The sequence below is a fragment of the Zootoca vivipara genome, chromosome 2 (genome assembly GCF_963506605.1).
Source record: "Zootoca vivipara chromosome 2, rZooViv1.1, whole genome shotgun sequence".
Taxonomy (NCBI): domain Eukaryota; kingdom Metazoa; phylum Chordata; class Lepidosauria; order Squamata; family Lacertidae; genus Zootoca; species Zootoca vivipara.
This window is the reverse complement of record NC_083277.1, coordinates 25,026,034-25,044,587: the sequence shown is the minus strand read 5'-3', so window position 1 is coordinate 25,044,587 and position 18,554 is coordinate 25,026,034. Positions and strand designations below refer to the sequence as shown.

Sequence of the window (18,554 nt, the reverse complement as noted above, 5' to 3'; positions counted from 1 at the left end):
TACTGCCTTCCTCCCTCCAGTGTACAAAGCCATGCGGTGGAGGAACCAGAACAAGACTGGTTGTGTGCCAGCATCCCAATGGGGAGAGATTTACTGATCTGAGCTGCGAAATCCTTGACAAGCCACCAGACCGTGAGCAGTGTAATATGCAGGACTGCCTTCGAGATACCGCCTGGAATTCTGGTCCTTGGAGCTCGGTACGGCCATAACATACTTCTCTTGTTGTTGTTGCTTTTTGTTAGTCATTTTTACAGATATTTCATAGAAACGGAATGAGTGTCCTTAATGTCAAGGTGCTAATACTTGGTGCATGTGCACATGTTTTTAAAAAAGGAAACTGCACTTAAAGGTGTTTAAGAAACAAAACAAACTGATGCATTCCAAATAAATAGGCATTCAGGAAGGGCATCAGCTAGGAAATCTGTTCGTTTTAAAAGGCACTTTCTGCTTGTTAATGAAGTTTGTACATTTTATTAGCCCATGACAAGTGCTGCACGATACCGATCTTCACTATGAAGGAAACCCATTGCAAGCAAATGAGAGCCGTCGAAGTATTCAGCTGTTTCCAAAACCTTTACTTCTGCCTTCATAGATCTGTTTTAAGCTCTTGTTTTAACACTTAACAAGCCACCTTCAAAGCTACTTTAGTTACAGGATAATTCCAGTCCTAAGCTGCTGTCATCCATGTAGCTCTTTCTAGATATTTAGAACTGTATAGTACAAACTTACTTGTCCAGATGAAGGAACATCCTTTTTTTAGCAACAACAACAACAACACAACCCACAACAATAAGTAAGAGTGACACAGAAGGATGTTGCCTTTGGGCTCCATCAAAGGATAGCTAATATTTTTAATAGCAACATATTGCATAATTGGGTATCTGGGTGTCTGTGTTGTATGTCAATGATGAAGACCAAAGGGGGATGCTTTTAACACTGGCTTCTTGCCTTTCAGAGTAACCTTACAACAGCAGATGGTTTTGATTTAAAAGTTCTGTGTTACTTGTCCCAAGCCCTTTTGATTGGATGGCATAAACATATTCATAAGCTCATTGCGCAATGCTTCTTAACCTCCAGCAGAAAGATGGGGGGAGGGGGGGAACCCCCGACATTAACCATCCCTAAGAGATTGTACCTAAAATCCTTCCCAGTCGCAAAGCCACAAGCGGGTAACAAAATAGAGATCTGGAGCATTTTTGTTTCCATAGGTCAGTGTTGCCATGTTGGTGTGAGAAGCTACATGAACACAATCTGTTGCCAGGATGGGGGAACCCGTGGCCATCAATATGTTATTGGACTACAGTTCCCATCATCCCTGATGATCAGCTGTGCTCATGGAAGTTGGAGTCCAGCAGCGATTTTGAGAGCCACAGGTTCCCCACCCCTGATCTCCAGAAATTCAGGTATGCCTGAGAACAGTTGCTCACTTTACAATTCCTCATGTACACCACTGTCCGACGAATCGAACACGTAGCATCTGTCTTGGAAACTCTTGGACAAGATGCTCAAAAGGACCACTTCTCCTTAAGTTTCCCCATCTACCGTACTCCTCGTTGCTGCTGCCTATCCACTTGCCTTGTCCCTCTGAACGCTGCCATAAAATGGTTGCACAGATATTTTTTTAAAAAAAAATTAGGTAAATTTCCCAGGCCCACTGTGGAGAGGAGAGGGAAGGGGAAGATAGACCTTTATTACAGCTATCCCATGGGTACTGATTCTCAAGAAACCACTGCAGCTTGGAAAGTAGGCATGGGTGATGAGCAGAATGTGAGTTGACAGAAGGAACTCATCCCGACTTCTCCTGGGCTCTTGAAGCCCGTGTAAGTTAATTCCCTGCCTCCAGCCATGTGAGTTTAAGATGGTGGAAAATAATGGCTGGATAGGAAACCATAAGTGTGCCTGTTTCAAAGTGTCATGCAAATCAGCCTCCAAATATCATCATTGTGATATAATGTAATTTAAAGGGGTTGGGGTTTTTAAAGTCCTAATCTGACTCTAAAGCACTTTATATAAAAGAAGCTCCTTTTCATCCAATATATGAACTTCCACAACAGGCATGGCTGCCATACTGCCTGGTGCCATAGTCTTATTGCTGTAATAGTCCTTCCTCCTTTGTTCCATCCTTCACTGCTGTTTCTATGGAGAGTTCTGTGACCATTTTTCACTTTCATACCTCAGCAAACGATGTCAATAGCCGCACATTTGCTCAAGTTGTATGTGTATGGTGCTTTTTTTTAATTACAAGGGACAGTGCTATAAAACACTTTCATCCAAGGTGCTGCTGTAGCCCTTTCTACGCTGAGGGGGGCAGAGTTGGTGCTAAATGCAAATGTGCTCTGTGTGGCTAGGCATCTGCATGCCTTGGACTTTCTCCCCAAACCAGGGGTGGCCAACATGACAGTCCTCCAGATGTTGACTGCATCTCCTATTGTGCCTCTTTCCATTGACCATGCTGGCCAGGGCTGATGGGAGTTGTAGTCCACAGCTTCTGGAGGCACAGTGTGGGCTACTCTAGCCCAAAACTATGTACCAAAGATTGCGGTTGACACTGGATTACACTTGCTTTGTACATTAACAAACAAACAAAAACCACAAGGGTATGACATTGAGACTGTTCTGGTGTATGATTCATATGCATTCTGGCAATTTCCTCCTTCAGCAGCAGTCCCTGCAGAAACTTCTAGACCCATTCCATTGGAGTTCTTTCTCACCATAGTAAGACTTCCCTTTGAATTTAAAATACAGGCTTCAGCCAACTTCCTTCACTGGAGGTATTTAAGCAGAGGTTGGATGGCCATCTGTCAAGGATGAGTTAGTTGAGACTCCTGCATTGCAGGGGATTGGGCTAGATCAGGCACCCCCAAACTTCGGCCCTCCAGATGTTTTGGACTACAATTCCCATCTTCCCTGACCACTGGTCCTGTTAGCTAGGGAACATGGGAGTTGTAGGCCAAACATCTGGAGGGCTGCAGTTTGGGGGTGCCTGGGCTAGATGACCCTTGGGGTCTCTTCCAGCTCTATAGTTCTGTGATTCTCTAATTCCTTAACTAGGCAGGCCACAGTTCCCATTATGTTGTTTTAAAAAGAATCAGGGAAGCACTTCCAAAAGTAAGCATACTTATATCTCTCTCTGTGTGTGTGTGTTTGTGTGTATAGGATAAACCCAAATGATATTTGCATCTTTTTTATATAAACAGCTCTGAGAACTAGACATCTAAACATCTAAATTGTTAGTACAAAGTGTAGCTAAATGTAGTGGTGCAGTTGTTTTAAAAAAAACAACACCACCACAAATGTCTGCTGGCATGCCATAAAAATGTAATCAACATAGTTTATAAAGTCTCGCGCACAGCACACGGCTTAATGTGCATAAATGAAAGCTTATCAGATCCTGAAATGGACAAGACTCTGTGGTGCAGAATTAGCATGTGCCCTAAGTTGCATATCTGTGTCCTCTTACTCTATCTTGACACACACACACACACAAACAAACAAACAAACAAACAGCACAATACAACTGCGATCTCTTGGCCCATTCTCTTCTGCTGCCCACTTACCATTCAAGGTCCGAAGGTGAAAGGGCAGGTAGTATCAGAACTGAACTAAGTTCTGGATGTGCTGCTCAATGCAAAAGTAGTTCCAGGTTCATATCTCTTCCCCCCCCCCCCCCCCCACTCTTTTGAAATGATGCTTGGAACAGTAAATTGTCCTCCTGTTCTTAACACAAATGGTCTTTGGCTCTTCAGTGGGGAGTCTTGTGATCCGAGTATTCAGAGTTCCTTATTAAATTCCAGCCATCCGTCCACATGAAAAATCCCCCAGAGAAAACGTCTGCAGGGCTGAGCCACTTGATTTGCATATCACGATTATTATTTTTTTAAAGAGAGAGAGTGAAAAAAGTTCACACAAACTTACTTTAAGCTGCTTACAGTTTAGATGGCCGATGATACAAATGGTGCTGAGTGAAGACAAAACTAAAACACTGATAAATGAGCTTAAACTAAGATTTCTCGCTTCACCTGAAAAATTCAACCAATTATGTTTGTCTACCTCGTTTTGAGACCATGTGCTACTGCTGTAGGTAGTAGAGAACAGAAAGAAGTTGTCTTTTTGTTTCATGTTGCCACATACTTTCTCCTGGCTCTGACATTTATCACCACCTTTCTGCTGTAAATGTTTCTACTTCATCTGTCCCAGATGGAGTGTTGCTTCCATGTTTTTGGACACTTTTGAAACAAGAGTATAGTATTGACTGAAGCTTTTTTTCTTCAGCAGAATGGATCTCTTTATGTATTTATGTTAATGAAGTGTATTTATTTTTCAACTATTGTTATTTAATTTTATAAAAATGTCGCATTGCATTTACAATGTTTGAATGCTGGGCAAAGGAGACAGAGAAATTAAAAGTAGAATGTAATCATCAATATGTTTCGCAGAATGATTTCTTGACTTTGATAATCATAGAGTCATGAGGCGTATTTATTTTCTGAACACAAGATCGATAGGCTCTGCTTTAGGTCTGCTGCAGCAGAACTGATCCGTTATATAATGAAGTAATGTAAACATGAATTTGCATGCAAAGGCTAAGTGTTCAAAAGACCGCAATACTGTATAGCCTCATGGCAGGTGCATTCAAGCTGACAGAATGCAGAGTTAGCATGGTGCCATGGTTAAAAAACTGAGGGCTGGATTCAACTAAGTAGGTGCCAGTGCAGCCCACACAACAAGTCCCGTTGCACAATGGGACTTCTTCCTCTCTTTCTTCCCTTTCGCTCCCCCACAATCCACTCTGGGAGTTTGGAGGTGCCCCCAGGCTGTGTGCAACTTGATGGGTCACACATTGTGCATGCCCGAGATCACAGCTTGAGTAGAGGCACTTATACTAGCTCTTGTACAGTCGTACCTCAGCTCCCGAATGCCTTGGGAGTTGAATGTTCTGGCTCCCAAACGATTGAAAACCGAAAGTGATTGTTCCGGTTTTCAAACGTTCTTTTGGAAGCCAAATGTCCAGCGGGGCTTCCTTGGCTTCTGATTGGCTGCAGGAGCTTCCTGCAGCCAATCAGAAGCCGCACTTTGGAAATTGAACATTTCAGAAGTCAAACGGACTTCTGGAACGGATTCTGTTTAACTTCCGAGGTATGACTGTATTGTTGATCTTTATTCGTTTCCAAGGAAATGAGAAATCGTAACCTGGAGATCCACTGTTGGAACCAGTTATGCTACTGAATACCAGTTGCTGGAAACCACAGGAGTGTAGACTGCTTGAGGGCTTCCTGCCTGAGGGATTCCCACAAGTGTCTGGGGTGACCACTGAGAACAGGATGTTGGACTAGATCAGTGTTTCTCAACCAGTGTGCCTCCAGATGTTTTGGGACTACAACTCCCATCATTCCTGACCACTGGTCTTGCTAGCTAGGGATGATGGGAGTTGTAGTCCCAAAACATCTGGAGGCACACTGGTTGAGAAACACTGGACTAGATCAGGCATCCCCAAACTTCAGCCCTCCAGATGTTTTGGACTACATTTCCCATCTTCCCCGACCACTGTTAGCTAGGGATCACGGGAGTTGTAGGCCGAAACATCTGGAGGGCCGCGGTTTGAGGATGCCTGGACTAGATGGACCCCTGGCCTGATCCAGCAGGCTCTTCTTATGTTCTTAGATGTTGTCTATTGCTCCATCTTCGTGTCTGTGCTTAAAGGATATAGGATGAGCAAGTTACCACCAGCCCCATATATTTGTATCTGTTTTAACTGATCCATGGAACAGAGTATAGATCTGATCTTTGAGCAGCATTGCCAGTGAATATCTTGCAAATAACTGAGTATACCTTCCTGCATAAATTGATGGGACTGGGGCAAGGTTTCAATGGTTTGTTTGTTTGTTTGTTTGTTTGTTTGGCTTCCCTGTTATCTCTCCTGTGGGATATGAGTCAAAAGCACAGAGACCGTTGCGTCAGACACAGTAACGCTTGAAGGGTCCCACAGCAGTCATACAGAGAGCACTGCAAATATGCTTCATATTTCTGTTTGGGTGACTTAATATCAGGCGTTGCTGGTAGAACTTAATCTGTAATAGACGGAGGCAATTTCTTCTCCAGCGTGTTGCTCATAAATTTGTCGGTGCTGGCTGAAGACCCAGAGGGCATACCTTAAGTGGCAGGTAATTGACATACACTGCATCTCATTCACAGTAGCTTGGCAGGAACCAAACTTCAACTGAGAGATAAACCGAACTGACTGAATCATGTTCTCACTTGGAAAATTGTTAACTTGAGTCAGCTCTTAGTATACTGAACATCCTTATCAGGAAGTGACTTCCTTTAAAAGCTGTTGGACTTCCTGCCAGTTAAACCATGTTTAGCATTGACTCTTAAATCGACACTGCTGAGCATATTCACTTGGTAATGTTCAACCAAATCAGTGGGAATTAGAGACACTTTGTACTAGAGATTAAAAGGACTAAAATCAGAAATGGGGGGGGGGAACCCGGGGTTTTCCCTGGGTCATCCTTCCACCCCCATTCTTTATATCTCTATGCATACATGACCATTGTTGATCAGTTTACATGGCCAGGTCCCATCTGCACCAGAAAGCAGCAGGGACCAAATTGTATTATCAAAAGCTCTTACCGGTAGTTATTTACCACAACGCTGCCTCCTGAGGAACCGAAAAATACCAACATTATCAAACCATTCCACATCATTCCCTTACACAAACATTGCCAGGCATCTGTAGGGCCTGATCACATGGAAGCAGTGACAAAGCTATATTTAGTAGTTATTGTTATTCTTATTTTGATGAAATTACTCCATCGGGCATGCCTGATTCATTTAGAACAATATGCCTTCTATACAATATGTATTCATGCGCATAGCACTGAGTGTCACAGCTGCTTTCAGCATGCTAAATCGAACTTGTGTGTCAGCCCTTCCTTCCTGTATGCTTAGGATTATAGTCTTAACACTCAGCCAGAAAGACAGGACGGAATTGGTTTTATTTACTTGCTTCTTTGTTAGGAAGAACATAGGAAGTGGTCTTAGGCCCATTGGTCCTTCTAAATCAATACTGTCCACATCGATTAACAGTATCTCTCACATGCGACTCCTTCCTAACTCTGCCTGGAGATGGTGTGTGTGTGTGTGTGTGTGTGTGTGTGTGTGTGTGTGTGTGTGTGTGTGTTAACTTGGGACTTTCACTCCTGCAGAAAACTGTTCTGTAGTTAAGCTGTGGTTCTCATTTGGCCTCATTACACCCAAGATACAGTGGCTGTTAGCACAGTGTCCGTGCTTTTTCCTGTTCTAGTGAGCAAAGCACTGCTTTTCTTTTGCTACATTCTTTTGCCGAGTATCTTAAGTTATTCCGCAGTCCGATTTTTATCTCCAAAAATGCATCCAAGCATGCATTTCCCATCTACCACATTTTATTTTATTTTTGCAAGCAAAAAACCGCAATGTATATATATGGCTGCCATTTATCAAGACACATTTCACTGAGGCATTGGCTCCCAGAGACACAGTATTCTACATGACACAGCTTTAAATAATTTATTGAATGCTTAACTTAATCAGAAATTTGAAGTGAGTTCACATATTGTTTCTACCTGAGGGCCTGTGAGTGGTGCTTGATTCCCTGTGCCACTCAGGTTCTTTCCACCTCACATCATTCCTTTCTACATCTGTGGCATCAACAAGGATTTACAAATGTTGTCCTTTGTCTCTTGCCCAAGCTTAACAGAACAACATTAGTCGTATTCAACATTAAGCCTTTGAAATCAATGGACTTTGTACTTAAGTTTTTCTACCCTGTGGCTCTTTTCGGATTATGACTTTGTTGGATATTGCCCCCGTTGAATATATTTGTTTATGAACCCATTTTCCATTTAGGGAAGAGCAAGTAAATGCAATTACTGTTAACAAAAGTTATGTACATCTAAGGTTAACTCCACAGCCTGGGAGAGATTCATGTTTGTCCTTAACTTGCTTGAACTCCACATTTCTTTGCCCAGGCAGAGGGCCTTCTCGGTAGTGGCACCCTCCCTGTGGAAGGCCCTCCCTTCAGTTGTCATTACACAACTTTTAAAAGACATCTGAAGTATTGGGAGGTTTTTAATGTTCGATGTTTCTATTATGTTTTTAGATACGCTGCAGCCACCCAGAGTGGCTGGGGAAACCCAGCCAGATGGGCGGGGTATTATTATCATTACTATATAATGGACGACTCTGTCCCTCTAATCAGCTGTTGGGTGTACATCTGAATAGGTCATGTAAGTTAGCCCATACAGGCAGTGCTCTTTTTTTTGTAAAAAGTGAGGTGCTTGGACTCATTGATAAAAGTGTTGTGGATGCCAGCACAAAATGGCTGCCATGGGCAGCAAAATAATAATAATGTGCCAGTGCTCCATATTGGTGAGTACTGTCACACGCAAAAACCCTCCTATGTATAGAGATAAGTTGTCCCTGGGAACCAGGACTGGAAATGAAACTCCTGCTTGCAGACTTTTATAGACTGTGGCAGGTATCATATGCTTGGGCTTCAGTGTATTAAGGGAACATGCAGATCCAGGACCGGGCTTGCCCATGAGGTGGCCTGAGGCAGCTGCCTCAGGTGGCAGAATCCTGTGGGGTGGCAGCCCACCCGCCGCCACCAGAGAAGTGAGGAGAAGTGGCAGCAGCTTCCGGTGAAATCTTGTGGAACTCTTGTGATAGCTCCGTGAGACCTCATGAGAGCTCCACAGAGTATTGCCAGAAGCTGCAACAGGCATGTGACCTTGGTAAGCGCGGCTTTGGTGTGGGGGGGTGGTACCTCCCCGTTTCTCCTCAGGTGGCGAGACAGGACAAGCCGCCCCTGTGCAGATCCACTCTGAAGCATTGGCAAGAGAGGGGGGGGTCCGTCCTAATGCATAGTGGAGGTTCTTGTGGCATGGGCCCGAGCAGCCCCAGTGAAATAAGAATGTAGGGTATGTTGGGACTATATATTCCCCATGGTTATATGACTCCCGCAGAGGTCATAGCTATACCTACCAATAGATTTGCAATCCTTTTTCTAACACCGGCAAATATGAAGCTAAAAAAATAATAATCCTTCAGTAGCACCTTTAAGGAATTTTTTTATTTTGCTTCGACTCAGACCAACACGGCTACCTACCTGTAACCAGAAATATGAAGCTGCCTTTCTTGAGTCGGGCCATTGCTCCACTGAGCTCTGCATTTTCTACTCTTCCTGGCAGCGGCTCTATTTGGGTCTCAAGCATTTCTGGCTTTGCAACCTGATATCCTTCAACTGCAAATGCCAGGGGTTGGACCTAAAGACTTAACCTGCCTCTTTTTAAAAGCCGTTTGCCCTAGTGAGCCCTACAGCTTGGTAGTTTATCCTCACTAGCAGTTTAGTGAACAGCCTCAAATGTTTGTATGGGGACATAAATGGCCCTTTACCTTTTGTATTCAGTTCTTTTTCTAATAATTCCGCACATCATGTTTTGACTTTCTCAGTGCCGTAAACCGAGGGCCTGATCCCAGAACGGAAGCAGTTGCAGCTGTCGTCCTTGAGCATAATGATGGCTGCATATATGCGAGAAATACCTGAATATGCTAGGGTGCTGCAGACATGGACTGGCAAGCCCTGAAGGGGCCACTTTGATGATTGCCCTCTTCCCAGGGGACCAGAAAGAGAGCAGGAACAAAATTGTTTTCTTACACTACTTTAGAAGCTGAAATAGTACTCCTTTATTCCCTAGGTAATTTTTTCATTCTACAATAGCGCCAGTGTCCGGAGGCATTGCTTACACATTCTTTCAACACATTGCTCTTGGTCTCTCTTCGTTTTTATTTCTGCACAGGTTTCCTGCACTAAAATGCCCATGAGAATTAGACAATTTTCTCTTTCCTTCTTCCAGAGAGCTCCTAAGTCTGCAATCTAACCCTGTTACTGGTGCCTAGTAATTTGGTACCTAACCACCCAGTTTTTCTTCTACTTCGCAATGCATTAGGGAGAGAGTCCTCAAGCGAGGAAGGCATAATTGCTGAGTGCGTTTAACTTCGATTTAGCTGAAACCTATAAAGTAAGTGCTTTACCGGTTCGCTTAAAAAAATAATAAGCTTGACATCCCTTTTCCTAACAAGTTGGGCATTGTGCGGAAGTATGGGACTAGTACAGGCATCCCCAAACTTCGGCCCTCCAGATGTTTTGGACTACAATTCCCATCTTCCCCAACCACTGGTCCTGTTAGCTAGGGATCATGGGAGTTGTAGGCCAAAACATCTGGAGGGCCGCAGTTTGGCGATGCCTGGACTAGTACTTGCCAGGCCTTCATGAATATCTGTTATAAAGATCCTCAGCCGGTTCTCAAAATGCGGAAGTGTATGCAATGTATCCAAAGGGTCTGGATGTCATCAAACATACTGGGAAATTTGAAGTTTGCATAAGTAGCAGTCTGGAGGAGAAGGGAGAATAGCAGATATAAATTGGAGTGTGGTGTTGCCTAGAAGAATGTTATTTAAGTTATTCCATTGACGCCATACAATGTCTTGACTCCATAAAGATCCTGCTACCAGAGAATGTGAGGGGATAGCAAAGAAGACGTGGCCATGGCAACTTCTGTTTAAGGATACAAAAGGATGCCATGTTATTTCTTTGGAACAAATCCAAAAGCCGCAGTAGGAGACTTGGTAGCATGTGGCTCTACTGTGGCTTTTCTAGTTAAGGAGACATTTGTCTTCTCCCAAAGTACTGATTCTACAGGTAGTGATTTAATAACATGTTCCCTTATAGGAGCCCCATGTGGTTGATGAAATGTCTAGTCTGAGCTGGAATGGTTACAGCAAATTCTAAAAACCTGTCCAGATTTTTACCCCTGTTAAGGATTGAATATGATGGGTGGAATTCAATGTCAGACCATACGTCTGCAGAAGCGTTGCAGCTTCCCATATGGAACAATCCCCTCTGGGGTTTCTCCCCCCCCCCAATTTCAGGGAGACACAGGGGAGAAGGATGTGGGAGGGAGGGTTTGCTTGTTGTTTTTGTTGTTTTAGCTATTTATTTGTGCTTTTACCTTGTATTTTTATCCTGAGATCTTGTGGTGAAGGGTGAACAATAAAATAAAATAGTTCCATGGTACAAGTGGGAGCACTGTCAGGGTCCATTAAATGAATTGTGTCTTATGTCTTTAAACATATACAGTAGGACTCTGATGTAAAAGTATATGTGCTCCAAGCTCAGGAATTTTCATAGTACAGTGGAACCTCGGGTTACGAACACCTCGGGTTATGAACTTTCGGTTTACGAACAACCGAAACCCGGAGGTAAGTAACCCAAGGTGTTCGAGGCCTAGGAAGGCCTCTGTCAAGGCCCGGAGCGAAGCCCCGGCCTCTGCTAAGCCATCCGAGGCTCGGTGGCTGTGCTGCAGCACCGGAGCCCTCTAATGGCTTAGTGGAGGCCGGGGCTTCGCTCCGGACCTTCGTGGAGGTCCTGATCCAAGCCTGAGCCTTCTCAGAGGTCCGGATCGAAGCCCCGGCCTCCGCGAAGCCATCCGAGGCTGCGCTGCAGCTACAGAGCCTCGGATGGCTTCGCGGAGGCCGGGGCTTCGCTCCGGATCTTCACGGAGGCCCCGATCCAAGCTGTGATCTCTATTAGGCTTGAGTCCAGCATTCATACATTGTCCCTTATCGCAGAGGTGAGGAACCTCTGCTCTGCGGATCAGTCCTGGACTGTCAGGCCTTTTCTGCCAAACCACACCCTCCTGCCTATCAGCTGGCATCATGGAGACATCAGCTGATAGGCAGGACGACAGTGCTTAATCCGCACTTGACTGCATGCCTGCTCCCAGCAGGGAACAGAACCACACAGCCATGGCAACAGGATTTAATCTCAGCTGATGGTCAGTGATTAAATCCTGCTCAGATGCACTATTTGAAGTAGCTTATTGTGTTCTTGCAGGAGCAGCACACAAGCTGCTTCAGACAATGCTTCTTCATAGAAACAATTTAAGACATCCCCCATCCGTGGGGGATGCCTTGAGGAGCTTCTCAAACACGCTGTTTGAAGCAACCAGCCCTTCTCCTTCACTTAAAGGAGGTAATGGATGGATGCTTGTAATAGCTTTTGAAACCCAGCGTTAAGCGGTTGATGTGAAGGGACAACTATCCTGCTAAGTGCTGGGCTCTCCTGCACAACTAAACTCATCTCTTAGCTGGACCCTGTCCCCAAATCAGCTGAAGAGAAGGGAGAGTGATCTTGCTTCCTTCGTCTGGGTGTTCACAAGCAACAGCAGCAAGCAGAGCTTCTCCACTTGGCTGCTTATGCTTACAAAAGGTAGCTTTTTCTCCCCTCCATATAAGTGGTGAGGAGGAGAGAAGCAAGTAGCTTGCCAGAACTATGCTCTGAGCTCTCCAGTCTGCCACATGTGAGGTTAGCAATGGCCCCTGCTGTATGGCTCCCAAGTAGGAACCCGCCCCACCCACCACCAAATATGTGATGTACTATGTGATTGACAGCCAGCACTGTCCACCTTCCAAATTTGGTCCACAGCGCTCATTCGGATAAGAATCATGCTTGTGGAGCTCCAGACGTTTTCCCACCCCTATTCTGTTGCAATGTTTGTTTTAGGCTGCAGCCTATATGAACTTACCTGTGAGTAAATTCCATTGTACTCAGTGTTGGATACTTCTGAGTAGGCATGTATAAGGTGATGCTGTTAAACTTGCTAAATCTTTAGCACTGGGCACTCTAAGAATATTAATGAGTAAAAGTAGTTGTTGTTTTAAGCCTTTCTGTGTTATCCAAAACCAGGGTAGTAATTTTGGCTATAAATCCAGAGGTGATGCTGGTAGTATTAATTAGCATTCTGACAGCATTTACAGTACGTTGCAATCCTTACCCATTTATCATCACGGGAACCTTGTAATGGAAAAAAGGTAATGGTATTAATAATGGTGGTGGTGGTGAAATTAGCACATTTTTATGAGTTGTTGCCTGAGGACTACACTGACTTGCCCCAGGCTGTAAATGAATACAGATTAAAAAAGAAATTCTTAGATCCATATGTAAAATTCATCTGTTCAAGGGGCCATGCTGGCTATAACTACTCTGTCTTAATTAACTCTGAAAAGAAGAAAATGACCTTGAATGAATACCTGTAGACTTAGCCCCACTCAGTTCATAACATTTTGCTGAGAGTGGCAATGAAATAGCACAGCATGATACTCTTCACTCAACCACACAGAGCCTCCAGCATTGAAGCAGGCCCTCTGCATAAAGCAGCTGTGCAAAAAGTTGGTTCACTTTGCAAAGAGGGAATCGAATAATTCAGGCCTCTGCACTTGTGTGTGGAGAGTAATATTTAGACCAGCCCTACCAAAAAATATTTCTCTTCCAGTGATCTCATAGTTCATATGACAGCTCCGATTGTGTTGCTAGATCTGCAGGTTTAAAAGATCATGAAATATTTGGAGTTCAGTTTTAATCCTAAGAAATGAAATCATTTCAAGGGTTTAGGGTTTTTTGTGTTTCGCTTGCCATATTGTAATTTTCATCACAGCTTTCCATTCCTCTCTGGGTCCTTCAGTCTTGGTCTCTCTGCTTTGTTGTATATATTGCCCATCTAAAGTTGTATATACAGTGGTACCTCGACGTACGAACGACTCGAGAACCAAATTTTTCAACTTACAAATGGGGAAAATGGCCGCACGCGTACGAATTTCTCGACATCCGAACGGAAACCACAGCGGTTTTAGATAAGGTTTTTTCGACTTACGAATTTTTAGATGGGGTTGCTTCGACTTACAAATTTTCCTGTTTCCAATGCATTCCTATGAGAAATCGCATTTCCAATGGCGCTTTTGGACTTACGAATTTTTCGACCTACGAAGGTGCCTTTGGAACGGATTAAATTAGTAAGTCGAGGCACCACTGTATTATATATATTGCCCACTCCTAAATCTATGACCAAAAAAAGGAAAGCAAGTATTACTAATTATTACCAATTACCAAATACTACCATTGTTGAACCCACAAAAATCTCACAATCAAATACATATATATTAACTTGATAGAAGTAAATGTACCTGATCAGATAAATTTAATAACCAGAACTGGTTTAGCACAGAATTCTAAAGCTTCTGCTGTCATTATTTTTTCATGTTCCTCTTTGGAGTCATTATTTCCAGAATAGGAATATCAAGAAATCGGCATGTGCACCAACTGTTCCTTTGCATCTGCCATAATATTACCATATGCAAAACATACAATTACTAAAACATGCAGAGGAGTTGTGGCTTTCTGCAGCTCATAATGTATTTTACAATTCAGTGCACAGTGTAAATTAGGTTGTCTACTCCAATTGGACATGTTTGTGCCGTCACTGTTCAAAAGGCACACTTTAAAACTTGAATGGGGTTGGGTTTTTTTTACTTTGAATGTTTGCATTTGACTTTGAACTTAATTTGAAATTAATTGTCCATGGCAGGTGTTTTGATTCTTAAGTGAGTTAATGATTTGTATGGCATTTTTCCGTTTATAATGTGTTGTGCAGTTGTTTTATACCCACATTAATTTTGATAGACGAGTTAGATTGTGCGGTATTGTTTTAGTATTGGCTTTGAGGCTCTATAGAGATTTGGATCTTCATTTCCTTTGCTCTAAGACAGTTGGCTGTCAGTGCTAAAACATTCAGCTGGCAATTGTCTTGCTACTTATTTAATCTTCGCTATCGATGTTGAGAGTTTGGCCCACTTTGTTTTCCCCCTTCAAAGTCTCTAGCACATATTCCTAGGGCAGGGGCACTTGTGTGTGTGTGTGTGTTAATTTTCATATATACTTGTCATGACCATTCAGAAGTTATTTCTGCAGCTCATATTTCATGAGAAAGTAGAGTTGAAATTGACCTTTAATATCTATACCAACTAACTGGCATAAGGAAGAGGTCAATGGAGTGACTTACTTGAGTTCCTCAAATGAAATTGATGGAGAACCTTTCTCTCAAGTTCATAGAGCTTAGAGCAAGGCAGTTGTGTATCAGAAAGAGATTGTAAACCCTTCAGTTCAAACAGATACAACCAGAGAGGCATTTGCTCTGTTCTTCTTTTCTGTGTATTCAAGAAGCCCAGGGTCAAAGCTTGCCTCACTGCGGAATTGTTAGAGGTGGAAGTTACAAACAGGACGTGTAGTTTGCAGCTGTGAAAACAGGACTTATAGTCAGCCAGTGACATGAGAAGTTCATGAAAGAAAAATGTAACATCAAGAGGAGATTTGTTTGGCCTCTTTGTATGACCCATGCAAAGTCAACCACATGCTATAGCAATCTGAACTCTACAACTGCCTTCTATATCTGAACGTGGCTCATACATTTCTGTCAGGATGGAACTCACTGTGTATGAGTATGCCAGAATAAAAAATGTGGGGGAAGTAGGTGAAATTTCTAGTCTCTGCATAGAGAACTCAAAATATGGTAGATGTGGCATAACTAAGTTCCTTATTGTTGATACTTTTTTACTTTAATTTTATTATTTATTCTGTGGTTCTGTGGATTAATAAACATAGTTAATAAACAGAACAATGGGCTAATTGCTATGGAGTGATCCATAGGTAGGTATGAAGGCAAGATTTTGCTTGTGGCTCTTCCCCTCTCATATATATATATATATATATATATATATATATATATATATATATATATATAATGTTTTGCTTTTTTAAAAAATGTATGTGGTATGAAATTTTTTTAAAAATAAAAATCTGGGCCTGTCTTTAGGTTAAGCAGTCAGATGAAACTAACCCTTTGCAAACTACTGGGGGCAGACACACCCTCCATTCTCTCCAATGGGAGTTCCCCTCTGCAATGCAAATTGTAGGAAGCAGGGGTCCAGTGCAGATGTGGACCATGGTGTGGGGAACAAGAGGGCTTTAAACCAGTGTTCAAAACTCCCATTGTCCTAGGCACATTTTGCGACAGGGAATTTCATTAGCACGAGCAGTTTCCGAGCTCTGGGCGCAGTACTAAGATTTCAGATTAAAACTGCAGAGTGGGAGGAAAGGGGGACCTTTTTCTGCCTCCCCACTTCCAGCTACTCTGAAGATTGGAGAAGAGACCCTCTTATGAATATTAGGGGGGTGGGCAGGGGAAGGACTAGACCGTGTGAAAAACGGACATACCAGTAATATGTTAGCTGCAGTTCATTCATTTCCAGCTTCATATTCTTGTTATTACAAAAAGTGTGCCTAGACATTCCGTTGTTGCGCCCATAACCTAGCTCTAAGGTGCCATTTAGTTCCTAGCTTTCCTATCTCAGTTTTTAACACTGCTTTAAACCTCCCCCAACCCCTGTTGTGGTCCCAAGGTAGAATGGGGTCCCAGCAGATAAAATTGGATGCACAAAGGCCAAGGAGGAGCAGGTAGGGGCAAAGGAGGAAAGGCTAGATGGAAGTCTCCAGTCCGCGGTGGCCTCTCCCAGTTCCCTGCCTTTGTGTTACATGGACATTATATCAAGTATAATATCTACAATGCATGTTTCTGCTTCTGCAACTGTTTTGTGCAATAATCACTTATCCAAATTGCTGTTAATTCCACATATAAAGTGCAGAGCCCTATTAGTTAATATCATCCCACCAGTAGCAAATGAGCATTTAGATGGGAGCAAAGCAAGAGGAGAGCTACTCTGCAAACCCTACAGTACTTATAGCCGAAGGTCATGACATCACTTCATCATGCAATTTGCCAGGGCTTCTTGTAGAAAGTGAGTGAGCATGTGCAGCAGAAATATATGCCAGTGAAGGGCTGTTGCCAGGTTTTTTTTGTGAATGGGAATGTTTAATGTGTTGGCAGTAATGGCACTGTAATTATAAGAGGTGGCTAAGGTGCAGTTAATAATATGATAAATAGATAATCTGAAGCTTTCCTAAATCCCCAGACAAAATGATAGATTCTCCCGACTCCTGTATCCACCTCTTTCTAGCTACCTTAAATCTTGGGGGTGGGGTAGGGGTATAGAATCAAAGAATTGTAGAGTTGGAAGGGACCCCAAGGGTTATCTAGTCCAACCCCCTGCAATGCAGGAATCTTAATGCTTGGGGGCACATGCATAATTGCAATTTTAAGCCCTGCACAGAACAAGGCTTCTATAAATCAAAAGAAGAGCTGAGAGGCCTGTTAGATGTTAGTGGGCTGCATCCTCCTCCATCGATTCAGCTCTGAAAAGAAAACAGGAGAGTGTTACTTCGAAAGATCACCACAGAATGTGTTTGTGCTAAAGGATTAAGCTGACATTGTGTGTGATATAACATGTAATGACTTGTTTAACATGTAATGAAGAAATCGAAATTGAATCTCTCCCTGCGTCATGCTGAGTAAGAGGCCCGTTCGGCAAGGAACTGTCATATTAAATTCTTGTTGTGCTTCCAGACCCCTTTTGATTCCTAAATCTTTTAGTGGAGACTAATCTAAAATCAAAATGGTTCAGGGGCCCACATGCCAGAAGTGGTCACATTTGTAAAAGTTCAATGAACCTGCAGAAGGAGGTTGAATTTTGTTGCTTTACTACAAAGCTTGCAGCCAACGCACCTGCTGGTTTGCTTTTTGCTTGGGCTTGTAATGTCCTGTTGTGTCCGCTTTGCCTTCTTTGGAGCTGGCTACATAAAGTGTAAAAAATACTGAACCCCTTCTGGTTAAATACACGTGTAATTAACAAGCAGCAGCAAGCCACCAACCCACACTTTAAAAGGCAGCACTAGTAACATTTTCAATATTAAATATTTGTAGTTGTCCTTCCTTCTGTTGTTATGGTCCTTAAAGCTCAGGTTTCTGCGAAAATCATGTGCCAAAATAAGTCAGGCTAGTTATTCAACTAATTTTATTCCATGACCCGCTATTCAGGGCTATTTGTACTTCCAACAAAGTCCTGTAGCTCTTTACTGTTTATATAATCCAGCACCTTTGAATTGCCACTGCAGGAGATCTTTACAGTTTCCACGATGATGTTTGCCCACTTATATAACAAAACACTAGTAACACAGAATCAGTTCCTTGTTTACTTTTTCATTCAGTTCATATATTTCACTCTGTTAACATCTAGTCTTCCTGCTTCTGACACATTTCTCTGTCACTGCTGGAGGCAGCAGTGACAACTGAGGCTGCTGGCAGAAGCGTCTATCATAGTATTGCTAGCAAGTCAACTGGTACTTTTGTACGGAACTGATTGAGGCATTCCTATCCTCACCACTGTCTCCCATCATGCTTTGGGATGAACCGTGGTACGGAGGGGGGAAAGGGGGCAAACGTTCTTATCCCACTGCATCAGTTGCATCCCTGGTGTTTGCCATTAATTGGAAGGTGATCATCTGTAGTGAGGAGCCAGATTACTTAGTTAGATTTCCCCACGAGATTTAGAAAATCTGAGTTCCAAAATGCACAGGGAGCCTACACGGCAGTCACCCTCGAATGGGTGTAGAAAATGACTCAAGGCAAATCTTTAAAAATGTAGTATAAACGCAGACAACTGGGAAAGACTGGCCTGCGAGCGCTCCAGATGGAGAACAGCCTTTACCAAAGGTGTCATGGACTTTGAAG

At 43.1% G+C, this 18,554-nt stretch overlaps 1 protein-coding gene across 4 annotated transcripts in view; it reads left to right on the top strand.

The window, feature by feature from the left end:
• The window catches only part of ADAMTS9 (ADAM metallopeptidase with thrombospondin type 1 motif 9), a 127,650-nt gene that overhangs the window by 76,088 nt on the left and 33,008 nt on the right, over positions 1 to 18,554 (top strand). For all 4 annotated transcript variants that reach the window (XR_004692026.2, XM_035106739.2, XM_035106737.2 and 1 more), the window contains exon 28: positions 21 to 197. Coding sequence is in view for 3 of the 4 variants with exons in the window: in XM_035106739.2 (XP_034962630.2) it covers positions 21 to 197 (177 nt within the window). In the remaining variant the exon portion in view is untranslated. The remainder of the gene's footprint in view (positions 1 to 20; positions 198 to 18,554) is intronic.